This window comes from Sander vitreus, chromosome 7, assembly GCF_031162955.1.
Source record: "Sander vitreus isolate 19-12246 chromosome 7, sanVit1, whole genome shotgun sequence".
NCBI lineage: Eukaryota > Metazoa > Chordata > Actinopteri > Perciformes > Percidae > Sander > Sander vitreus.
Window position 1 is genome coordinate 7,569,022 of NC_135861.1, and position 12,886 is coordinate 7,581,907.

At 41.3% G+C, this 12,886-nt stretch overlaps 1 protein-coding gene across 1 annotated transcript in view; it reads left to right on the forward strand.

Moving 5' to 3' along the window:
- The window catches only part of ctnnbl1 (catenin, beta like 1), a 70,770-nt gene that overhangs the window by 28,034 nt on the left and 29,850 nt on the right, over nucleotides 1-12,886 (forward strand). The window contains exon 11 of the mRNA XM_078254377.1: nucleotides 3,556-3,737. Within this exon, the coding sequence (XP_078110503.1) occupies nucleotides 3,556-3,737 (182 nt within the window). The remainder of the gene's footprint in view (nucleotides 1-3,555; nucleotides 3,738-12,886) is intronic.

A 12,886-nucleotide genomic window follows, 5' to 3' on the forward strand; every position in this document is an offset into this window, starting at 1 on the left:
ATAGTCGTCTTCCCCCGTCACCTCCTCCCCAGAATCGAAGTTCACGTTGGTTGCCAGGCTGAGACCGCAGCATCCACAATGTTGCTAGACGCTCGTCTCACATAGCCAGACATTACTTCACAGCACAGCGGAGTAGCTAACGTTAGATGCTGACTATATTGTCATAAAAGCCCGTGCTCACGTGGAGCTCTGTACCCAACTGACAGACACACTTCCTCAGCTTAGAATTACGGTAGGAACCGCTAAAAACACAACAACCTCGCCATCCTCTCCACCCGACGGACAGACACACTTCATCGGCTTAGAATTGCAGTAGGAACCACTAAAAATAACACTACTTTGCTGTCCTTTCCACCCGACTGAACACACTTTATTGGCTTAGAATTACGGCAACAATCGCTAAACGCACTGCAAACTCATGGTCCTCTCTTCCGATTCACAGCCACCCTTTCTTGGCTTAAAATAACTCACAGTTGTCGGCTACGGCCGCTGAACAGGCTACACGTTGTAAACAGCCATGGCCCGCTTGCCTGGTCCTCCGGTAACCTTAGCAGTTAGCAGGGTTAGCGTGGCGGCGTTAGCCAGGACCAGTCGGGATCACTTTACTGGCTGTGTCTCAATTGTTTTTGCGAGTAACCAACTCGGGTACTCTAGCTGTATAATTCAATGTGAGTACACGAATGTTGAAATTACATAAAACTCCCGTCCCTAGTAGCTGTGATAAATTAGCCTGAAGCTAATGCTTAACGTTACCTGTTCAGGAGGAAATTAGCCAACTCGGCGTTAGGGCTTTGACTCTGAACTTCGTTATTTGAATAGAATTTGAATATTTAAAAAAATAATGATATTCGAACGAATATTAGGCAGCCCTTAATATTCGAATTTCGAACCTGTTATGGGCGTTATTTTTTTGTAAATGTGTTTGCTTGTAAACCTTGTTTTTAATTCAGATTCCAAGGCTTTTTCACGCATTTCAAAATGTAACTACACATCGCTCGACAACAACATGAAATCAAGGAGAGGGTTAACTTGTCCTGCTCCAGATTTCCCGCCGTGGTCAGAAAAAGAACAGGGAGACGATTTGTTTGTCTCACTATGACTCTAGAGTCACTACTCACTCTGAAGATAATCACCGTCACTCTCTCACAACACACACACACACACACGCCGGCTCGATGCACACACCAGCGCACAAGTATGAACATCAGACCACTTACGTAGGCTACGGTGAAAGCTCCAAAATTCCTGTCGAAAGCATACTGTTTGTGTTTAATCCAGGGTCTGACTTTTCATTAAAAAAAAATTAAAAAATAGTTGCGGCAATGTGTTTTTCTTCTGAAAACATAATTGCCTGCCTATTGACATTGACTGATACACTGCCCTCTGGTGGACAGAACATATACAACTTATACCAATATAGGTCTTACTGAAGGCATTTAATGGTCAAAATATTATTAATAAATGTTCAAATATATTCGAAATATTAATAAACAAATGAACTTCGAATATGATTTTGGGGCAAAAGTCAAAGCCCTACTCGGCGTTCTTTTTAGGCTCTAAGCTGTCTCCATCTTTCAACTACATCTCCAATATTTACCCGGGGTTTGTTACGCCTCTGGTCACGCTACTGTTAGAAACATGCCGTTTAGGTCGGGTATAATTTATCTCCATTGATTCTGTTTGTTTGCTGGTTTCATGGCTGTACTAACGTTAACAGCTGTAGCGCCCTAAATTGCCATATAAGATTCAAAATGGATTCACAAAAAATGTTACCTCAGAATTAAACGTATTTCACAAAAGCTGCTGTATGAAAAAGGCAGATGGAAATAATAACTAATTTAGCCGTGTCAGTGGTATTCTGGCGCCTGAGACAAATAAACAATATTAATAGTACAGCTGCCAACAACGTGTCATCAGAGCAGTGCCATACTGTGACAGAAATGGAGTGAATGGTGTCAAGGGGGTGTAACAGTCACACAGATACTAGACCAGTACAGTAGGCGATGTAAACTGTCAACAAAGCCTAGGATGTTTCTTCTAACAAGACCCCCTAGGCAGCTGTTGGAGAACTGTAAGACAGGGGTCTTCAACGTTTTTTTAAGCCAAGGACCCCTTAACTGAAAGAGACACAGAGCAGGGACCCCCTACTACATATATTGTATAAAATGAAGTTGCATATTAAACTGGGCCTGCGAGAACGTGAAGGGCGGCCTAAAGCCTTTATATGTGCCTTTTTAGTGTATAGAATACTAAGTTATTAAAAAATTAATTGTTAGCATCCATCCATCCATCCATCTTCGTCCGCTTATCCGGGGTCTGGTCGCGGGGGCAGCAGCTCCAGCAGGGGACCCCAAACTTCCCTTTCCCAAGCCACATTAACCAGCTCTGACTGGGGGATCCCGAGGCGTTCCCAGGCCAGGTTGGAGATATAATCCCTCCACCTAGTCCTGGGTCTTCCCCGGGGCCTCCTCCCAGCTGGACGTGCCTGGAACACCTCCCTAGGGAGGCGCCCAGGGGGCATCCTTACCAGATGCCTGAACCACCTCAACTGGCTCCTTTCGACGCGAAGGAGTAGCGGCTCTACTCCGAGCTCCTCACGGATGATTGAGCTTCTCACCCTATCTCTAAGGGAGACGCCAGCTACCCTCCTGAGGAAACCCATTTCGGCCGCTTGTACCCTGGAGTAATTGTTAGCATGTTTTAATGTAAAACATACATGTGGCACAGTGAATCCTTAGGAATAACTGTATCTGTGGATCTTAGTGACATATGGGCCAGTAAGCCTATCATCAGTTGGGGTTCACAAATTGAAGCTGATTTATATTTGCTAATAATGTTCCAAATAATATATTGGATTCATATTAAGAGATTTTAATTTTCTTGGAAACTTTCAGAAACGTAACAATAATTTGGCGGCCCCCCTGCAGTAACTCTGAGGACCCCCTAAGGGTCCCGGACCCCCTGTTGAAGATCTCTGCTGTAAGAGACTTTTAAAAAAAAAAAAAAAAAAAAAAAAAAAAGTTTGCCAATAAAATCCTAAAAGAAAAAATTTAAGTTTATTTAAGTTCCTTATTGTTGTTGTCGTTTTTATATTTAGATTTCTGTAATATATCTGAAGTCCAAATTAATCCAGAGTAAGTGTTTTTTCCCCTGTGGCGACTGGCACTACCTAAGGGAAAATTCTACAATTTTGTTTAATAGCAGCATAACTGTTTGTTTCACCCATTATTTTGAGTACTAAGGTAAAATGTAAAACTCGGGGGGGCTATTTGTATCCATGTTTTAGTTGATTCAGTCATTTCCATGAACGGAAATCCATATTATTTAGGAGTTATACTGCTTGAAATGAGAGCAAGCAGACATTTCAAGTCTGAAATGATTTAAAAAAATAAATTTGAATAATGTTGTATTACCAGTTCACCCTAAACACAAAGGTTTTATGGCTGCTATCTTAACAGACATACCTTTTCAGGGCACTTAATTGCAAATATGCATGCTCTTTATATCTATTGAAACAATAAGTGACTTCAGCATTGTTTCCTCTCTCTGCTGCAGAGAAAAGAAAATGTCTCGAACCAGCGCTATGAAGGTCCTGGACCATGCCATGATCGGACCAGAGGGAGCAGATAACTGTCACAAGTTTGTAGACATCCTGGGCTTGCGGACCATCTTTCCACTTTTCATGAAAACCCCAAAGAAGATGAAGAAAACTGGTGCTTCAGAGAAGGAGCATGAAGGTCAGTCACTAATTAGAACAATGCAACACCAGACACAATTCTTTTCAAGAAAATCATTTTCATGTTCTTTCTTTTGCTGAGAACTGTGACATCTTGCAACAGGCTATGTTCAGGACCAAAAGTGGTTCAGGTGGTGGATAAGGGCTGGGAGCATTTGAAAAATTCTTGGCAGCATACCTGCGCTGCAAAGTTTTGAGCTAGCCTATTCCAAGTGCTCTGGCTTCCCTACACATTTGCTTGCACATGAAGCTCAGGTAGTATGTACAAGTGACAGGTGGCAGTTAAAACATAGATTTCCACAGATTTGGGAAGTTCATTTCCAAGAAAACCCCGTTCCTGATCAGCACAAAATGGCAATGGCATTTATTTAAAGGTTCCACGTACATGTAACATGTTATTGAAACTTTATACTTTATACTTGCCTAAGGTATTTACAGTGTAGAATGTAGATGATTGACAGTGTTGTAATTTGCTAACGTCCTTCAAATCTCATCATTTTTAACATTTGCTCAGTAGAGAAATCTTTAGTTCGCTGACTTTACTAATTTAAGTGATTGCACGAAACACGATGGGTTAGTTTCTCATGCTTCTAGTTTTCTGCAACTTGTAGTCACACCTCTTTCCTGCAGACGCACTTGATCCTAATCTGCTCATGTATCACGGTTTGCTGCCTCTTTGGCCTGTCACTTTACACTATCAATCCAATCTTGATTGATTTTCCTGCCTGCACTCTCGAACCTCTCTTGTCTCTGAGTGAGAGGTAGGCAGCGCAAACAATAGCCAGAGAGAGGAAAAGAGAGGCTGTCCATGTGATACAGGGTGAGAGAACAACACTGAAGAGACTGAAAGAAAAAGAGGTTGAAACCCTGTCCATCTCTCTGCTCTTTGTTTGATTACCTACATCCAAAACGCAGAACCCTTCCTCTCTCTCTGGCTGCATTAATTAGGTGTGATTCCTCCAGTGGGGCTTCCCAGCCCTGCAGAGGAGAACAAATTGTCTTCCATTGTGTCCCGTCTCACCCAGGGACTGGATGAATTAACCTTTGACCTCCTCAAGCAGCAGGAGGAAGAGTAGGGAAGATAACCCGTCCTCACAGTTAAACCTTCTCCCCCTGTGTGTTAAAGCCCCTGGCAAGACAGACACTCACTTAAAAGACAGGCTTTAAGAAGACATTTGGAAATCCACCTTGAAGACTTTCTCCCTGTGAGGTTTGGCTGGCAGGTGTGGTCTAGATGTGAGTGTATTTCTCAAACACACTGAGGGTGTACGGTGTATTTATTTGAAGAGGGCAAAATTGGTATGATGCTCGTCTTTTAACGCTGCTTCTCTTTGTTGACCCCTCCTGCTCGGAAGCTAAATGGTAAACGCACTTTAGGATACTTCAAAGCCAACTATAGCCACTTTCCGTCCGGAGGGATTTTTTTTGCAGTTCCTAGAACATAAAATTCCTAGAATCCTTTTTTTCTCTTGTTCCGACTGGACCAATTTGGGGATTTTTAAGTTCCTCTGGCTGCAGTTCCTGTAACTCTTTCAGCTCCTACTTCAGGTCAGGGTCTTTTCGCTGTTCCCTTTTCAGCATAGGAACCTAGGTCAACGAGGGTCGGGTTTCCGGTACAGACAGACCAACAACGGGACAATTTTAACAATTTTCGCCATCTTATTCATCACAAAATTCACTTCTGACAACGTTTTAGGCGAGAAATTAACTGTTTAGATTTCGAATATAGGCAGTCTTGCGAAAATTGATGCCGAATTGACAATTTGCTTCAAAGTTTTCGGCGTTGAGAAGCTCCATGAAGTGAGGCGACAGCCAGCAGGCGCCTGCCCCGGCCGCTAGCTCGCCGCTCAGCCAGTCGTGCTCAGAGACCTGAGAGACCTCGCTGTAAGCTGGAGGTCTCTCAGACCGCTCTCGTAAATCAGAGGCTTATCTGATATCACAATATCACAGATATCACAACACATGTCCATCGTAAGATTAACGGGAACCTGTGGTTAACTGTCTTTTCGGAGTTAAACTCCACCTCGCTGGCCGGCCGACGCACGCACGCACACGCACGCACACGTCCACAGCGCAGCAGGCGGAGGCGGGGGAGAGAGACATACCCATTTCTCTTCGGGAGACTTGTTTAAATTATGACAAATATGCTATATACATTAGATTTAGTATTTAGTTCATATTTTTTTTGGTGTATTTGTTTTCTGATTTTAACGCTATAAAGACTGTTGCCGTGCTTGCGTCCCTATGGCCACTTGCGGCCAGTGCGAATGCAAATGGAAAAAACGGTTTTGGGGGAAGAGTAGTTAGTAGATCTGCTTAGAAGTGGACTTTTCCTAAAACTACGTTTCTGTAACTACTTGGTCAGAAAGCGGCTTATGTAAACTTGACAGTAACTGCTGCATACTTCTAATATAATATTGTTTTAATAAGCATTAATATAGACCATTTTTTACCAGCAAAAATGTCCAAGACATCGTGTAGAACCTACACTAGTAGAAGTTGAAATATTGTAATCCGATGCTTTTGGTTATATGTGATTTTGAAAAAGATACAACTAACTCTAACTCTAAAGTTCATGTTCATTTAAATACATCTTCATGTTCAGTCCAAGACCACGCTCTCTGCATAATACCATTACCAAGCCGTAGGCAGGCCAGCACTGAGAAACAAGCTGAAAAACCTTGTTATTCCTCACTGCTCCAACCAGCTCTCGCTGTATTTCCTCTTCACAGAGGATGCAGAGGAACGTCTGCACCAATCGTGGACTGCAGTGTTTCTAGCTCTGCCTTTTAGTAATGCATCAGTGTGATAGGTACCTTAACAAAGGGGTAACGAGAAAACAGGACGGAATGGAGCGGTTCTATTGGAACCATCCTCAACTGTTGACATTGGAAACACAAAAATAACCGTTCTGTGTGTGTAACTAACTGAACTTAACCAGTCTTCTTGGTGGAAGCAAGGCTATAGTGAGAGTCCGGGGCTGGGGGATACATAGCATGGAGGTTAAAAGTCTGAAGGGGTACGGCATTGTAAAAAGTTTGGGAAACACTGAATTAGTTCATCGAAAGAAAATAAATCTATTTCGATAATCAAAAAGTAATTTTTTTAAACATTTGATAGTTCCAGCTTCTCAAAAGGTGAGGATTTGATTATTTTCATTATTTCATAGTAAATAACCAATCAGTTCAACCATTTGTGCTGTCATGGTAAGTGACATTGCGCTCAGTTGGACTATGCCACCACAGTAATCGTGGTGTCGCTAAAGAGCACAACATATACATCATCTGGCAGATTAGCCTGCATTCAACCATACAAATGAACAACAGTTAAATATGTACATGCAAATGTCATTTTTGAATGAGTTTTCCATAATTAATACGACCTGTATGGGATTTCCCATCTTGGCTCCATTGATTTGTCCTACAGCTATAGGCATAATGAGATGCCTGTCATAATATATGGCGTATTGGGTGAACCCTCTTTCTCAGACACCTAATTGAAAATGTTGCGAATCAAGTGGTTCTCTGGAATAACACAATAACACTGTAGATTAATTAACTATCAACCACTTCAAACAAAGTAATTAGGAAGTAGGGACCTCTCTGTCTTTCCATTCTCAATACTCTCTCTCTCTTGCATTCTTTCCATGGCGCTCTCTATCGTAAACCTCGGTGCATAGATTGATCCCCGTGAAATCCTTTTTCAGAAATTGACACAGCCCAAATGACCAGGGATTGCCAGGCCATATTAGCATACAGAACGGCATAATTAATAGAGACATTGTAAGTGGATAGAAAAGAGGAAGGAAAAAAATTCCAAACAACAAATTACATTTCTCTAATATTCTTGTCACGACACTGCAGTTCACCTTGTTTTTAGGGCGTCAGTCTATCGGTGTATGTGCTCTGTCATTACCAGTAAAATGAGGTTGTATGATGGAAATTAGTGGCAGCCGGTTGTTATATTTAGGTGGCTAATGATGCGAGCGAGTGTGAGAGGGAGCAGAAGTAAACAACTAATTTACAAGGCGAGGCACAATAGTCATAGCTCCGTCTCTCCAGCTCTGAAGAGTGTTTGTTTGTGTGCTCGTGTGCGTGCGAGTGTTTGTTTGGTGGAGAGAGAGTGCACACGGGAGAGGCTCAGGGAGCAAACGGAGGCCCTTGTAGTTGATGTGTTTAGAATGCCACATGAAACACCTCCCGAATGTAGCGTATGCCCTTGTTTTCACCCTTATTTTTTTCTAACGAACGCAGTAAAGTAGTTAATGAGTGAAGCATACAGCCCTGCATAGCAGAAAGAGCCCTCTGTTAGAAAAAAAATCAAATTTTGTGACTCTGTAGTTGGAAGTATGCAGTGAGGGGAACAAGATAGAAATAAGATGCTTTTAATAAAACACCCCCTCCCACCCCCGCCTAAATTATGGCAGTTTCGTTACAAAGATAGAAGATGGAATTTTATCATTCCATTACTTTATCACCAGTATTTATCCTCTTAATATTAACAAATGGAGATTTAGAGAGCATGACTACATAGCAGAAAATATGAGACTAGATAAGTGCCTGTAATACAGAACCTTGGTTATCTGGATAAAATGATGAAACTTGCGTCACATATTTCAGTCAAAAGCAGAGAATCAAAGGAAGCTCTCATTTGATCGTCTCCCCTCCCAGCACCGAGTGCCTTTGGCTCAGATTGGATTGAGATCAGAAACATTTTACATGATTCAAGTTTGATTGTTATCTGTGTTGTCAGAGTCTTGCTGTGTAATCCTATTATTAGTGTATTTCAGAGAGAGGGATTTGCTGTTAGATCCCTGTGTAAAGACATCTAATTAACATCTTCATATTTGGTCTTTCCTCTGGTGGGGATTGATCATTTTCTCTGTAAACTCGTAGTCTGACGAAATATGCTGGGGCATATTTAGACGTAAATGAAAGGTTTTTAGTTCAAAACACTTAATGTGATGTTGTGGACAGGATATGCTCAACATTTACAAGAAAATTATCATTCAGGAGTGCAGGATAAGTATTAGTCCAAACTGCTACAGCAAACATATCTGCTCTATCTCCTTTGTGAAAACATCAGAAATCAAAAAGGTTATGTTTGTGGTTTTAATTTAAATCTTGCATAAAACATTGACCTCAGTGTTTTATCATAGGCAGAGCAGACGGTCACACTGAGCCAGACCGATCCTGCTACACAACACAAGAGCCACAGACCTTGACCGACCCCATTAACTTTCTCGCTAAAGTCTCCTTCTTATCCAATTTACAAACATGAACACACGTCTGGTCCTGCACCTTAGCTTGTTAAACGAGACAAACGTCAGTTTGCAACAACACATTGACATTATTTCTCACTACGGAGAGGGATGACAAAATTTCAGTTGGACCTTTTCTTATCAGCCATTTTGAGTGGAACTTCAATTTTAATATGCTGTATGTTTCATAAGAAAAATTTGAATGAAAGCCATAGTGTCTTGTTTTGTAAGAAATGTTGTTGTAGAGATGGGATAACAACCATACTGTTTAATGTAGACTGGGCTTTTATACTTTGCACAGAGTATGTGGTGCTTCATTTAGCACACATTGCTGTATACCGTATTCAAAAATATTAAACCTATAGTGCGCTACTATTTTACATGGTGCACGACCACCGAAGACTTGCGTCATGTTGACAGTGTTGTTGTCATTACTTAGAATTCCTCACAGGGGTGACAGAAACTACGCAGCTTTAAGTAATTTGTTCAAGGCTTTACCTACAGTCTTCTGAGAATTCCATATCATTTGGAGAGCTGCCATGTGTCCTTTTTCACCACAAGAACTTTTCCAGGAGCCTTTTCAAGAAGTCATCTCTTAATCTATGACCACAGGAATTTAGTTCCTGTTGTAGTCCAGGGACTGTAGTTTCTGTCGCCAAAATGGCTCTGCTCCCGAGTAGCCCACTTTGACTGCAAAGGTCTAGGAATTATGACACCAGAGAAACAAATATCAGAAAATAAAAAAAAAAAGTATTGTTTTTCCATCGCATTTGAAGAACTGCGCACATTCAGCAAATTAGACGAATGATGAATTTAAAAGCGACAGCAGTGTTGAAAACACAATTTTCAACCAGGTAGCCCCTCACTCTCTCTCTCATTCACTCACTAGCTCTCTTCACTCTCATTTTCAATGTTAATTGTACTTCAAGAATGTTCCACCCCTCCTAATATTGATATAACTCTCAGCTAGTATTTTATACAGGTGTTTCGATGGGTGTCCCTGGACCAAATGTTAAATGAAGTTAAATTAAATTCTTCAAGTACCTCACTGTTTTGGGAATTAAGCAGTGCATACATTGTAGTTGCCATAGCCTCTGTGTTTGACCTATCAACGACATTCAACATGTCAACTCTACCCTTATTGTTCCTGGACTTTAAGAATGTACTTTTTTTTTGCCACCCGGAACCATTTTACAGGAACTACATTTGGAGATTAGTTTCCCGGTCAAAACACAGTTTTAGTTCCTTAGTTCCTCACAAGGTTCTTGGTGCCCATGTAAAGTTCCTAAAGTGGAAATGTCCTACAGAGGTAGTACTTTCTGTGGCACAGGAATTATTGGGGTGACGTTTGCTGTGTAGCAGTGTAGCAGATTGATCAAACACAAGCCATAAGGCTGCAACAATGTCCTTTGCATTTATAGATTAAGTAAGCAGTGGTTGTCCCTAGCATCAGGATGGGGATTTTCTTTTCATGACTATTCTAAAAAAGAGCAAGATTTCTTTGTCTTTATCTAGAGAGGCTAATTGTTAATTGTCTAAATGTGGGTACATACGAAGTTAGAAAAATAATCAAAATACAAACACTCCGGTCTAACCTATTTGATGTGTTCATTTCAACAGGTTTTCTACATTGATTTCAACACAACAGTCAGGAAACTGTAAATTACAAATAAAACACAATTACTCTTGAGGTTTTTTTTGTTCTGGACGTGATACATTATGATGAATTGTTTTAACAGAAATTACAATAGCATGTACACCATGTGCTGCTAATGATGTGTCCCGACTTTTGTCTTCTTTCTCTGAGAGTTTAGAGCCAGAATTCAGTCCTGCTGCTTCAGACAGTGAATGCAGTCTCTATAACCCCTTGCAGGTTAGCCTGTAGTGCTGGGAGGCTGATTGCTCTCCCCAGGGCACAGGTAGTCCAGTGTCTCTCCTCAGAACTAAACAGCACTTTCTTCAGCTGTCAATCAATCAATAAATGAATCCAGGCCACTTTCTCTGCCCACGTGTCTACAGCTGGTCAATGGCCTCAAACCCATAAACTTCCATTTCCAGCTTTTCTTGTCCAATGCTCCAACAAACTCTCCAACCGTTATTGTCAACATTTGATGCCATTGTCAGATCATACAACAGGGCCATCACATACAGTATATTGTGCTGCTGGATCGATTAGTATGCGGCAAGTGGCAGTGGAGTCCATTAATGGTCATCAGTCTGTATTTAAAACACCCAACAATATGTGTGACAGCAATGTGCAAAAGATTGGTCTTGCTTGTGCATTTTAAATGTAACATTTTTTATTATGCATTTCATTTTTGCTGTTTTGTCATGACTCTATGAGAGATTTTGCGATAGATGTTGCTGAGAGATGATTGAAATGTACCTTGTTTTCTTGTTCTTTTCTTGTTTTTACACTCGAGATTCAAGTGTGAAGCAAAGCATCTAAATCAAGTATTGATTGGACACCTTTCTAAAGGCCCTTGGCCTCCATCTTGTACCCGAGATGTAATTCTGCCTCCCCCCCTCCACAAATCTCTGCGGAGCGGACGCTGTTTAGTTTTAAACTCTTTGGAGAGAACATTCCACAGCCAGCGATCAATACCCTCCCCGGCAGGGTTTGGAGGTGGCGACATCAATTACCACTCGGATCAAGGTGATAAAGTAGCGTCCTTTCGGAAATGGCAGTTAGCCTCCTTGTCATTGTGTACAGGAAAGAAGGTTGTCTACATTAAAATAAAAGGACCTTTGGACTGAAAGTACCTGGTGTACAACCAGAGCACACAGTTTAAACGTTACATGTAATACCAGTCAACCACTCGTAAAACTGTGAAGTGCATTTACAGTGCATCTGCTCTTCTAATATGTCATAATACAGACATGCAGAGAGGGGATTTTACTTTCAACAAAAAAAAAAACTTAATTTGCACCCGCTGACACACCAAACACCTAAATCCAAATCTAGTAGTTTGTATTACAGCCATAGATCCCTTAATTTGACCTTTCAGACAAAGGATTCAGGAAGCACGACTCCAGTGCATGTTGTATTGTGTTGCTGTACATTTTCCTGACTTATAACCATATAACGTAGATGGATATCTGTACATGCTGAAAGATTTGACGTTGGCAGGTGTTATAGCCTTCAGTGTTGTCAGCCTTCAAGTCTCGTGAGAAAGGGCGCTGTGGGTCATAGGGGATTGCACAAAGAGAGCTGACGGCAAACACGGCCCCTTTTTTTAAAAAGCAAAAATGGGATTGATTCCTGTACTCTTGTTGCTTAGCAACTGCAGAGCCTCGATGAGAGAGGATATTGACCTGTTTTTGATAAAGTCCAATTACTTTTTTTCCCCACTCTGTATATCCAGAGATTTTACAATGTCCTATTCAGTCCCCCCCATGTGTGCACAGTTTATTGTTCATTTAATATCACAGAGAAATATTATACCGGGGTTGTCACTTACTGGTGCAGCCTGTAAGTAAGAAGGTCTCTAGCATGAATTGGGTTAACAAGGGCACTCAATGGGACTAACCAGTTTTTGTTGCTAATTTAGTCAATTAACATGTTTCTAGACCTCCCCCTCGCTAAATGGCCCTAGAGCTGCCACAGACACATTCCTATCACCGTAAGAAATGTACTTCAGCCACAGGCAAAACTGTTACGCATGTTCCAGCATGCCCTAAAATGAAAATTGATTTCTAAATTTCATTAACATTTTCTCCTCCTCTTGTTCTGTGTGCACTCTCTGTATCCATGCTTGGCTGGCTGTGTGCAGTAATTGCAAATTATCATTTGCTAATCAATTTGTTCTTTCTGGAGGCTGTGGGTGGGTGTGAATGAGCTTTGCTGTGATCACTTTTTTTTGTTTAAACTACTATTTTTAACTAAGGAG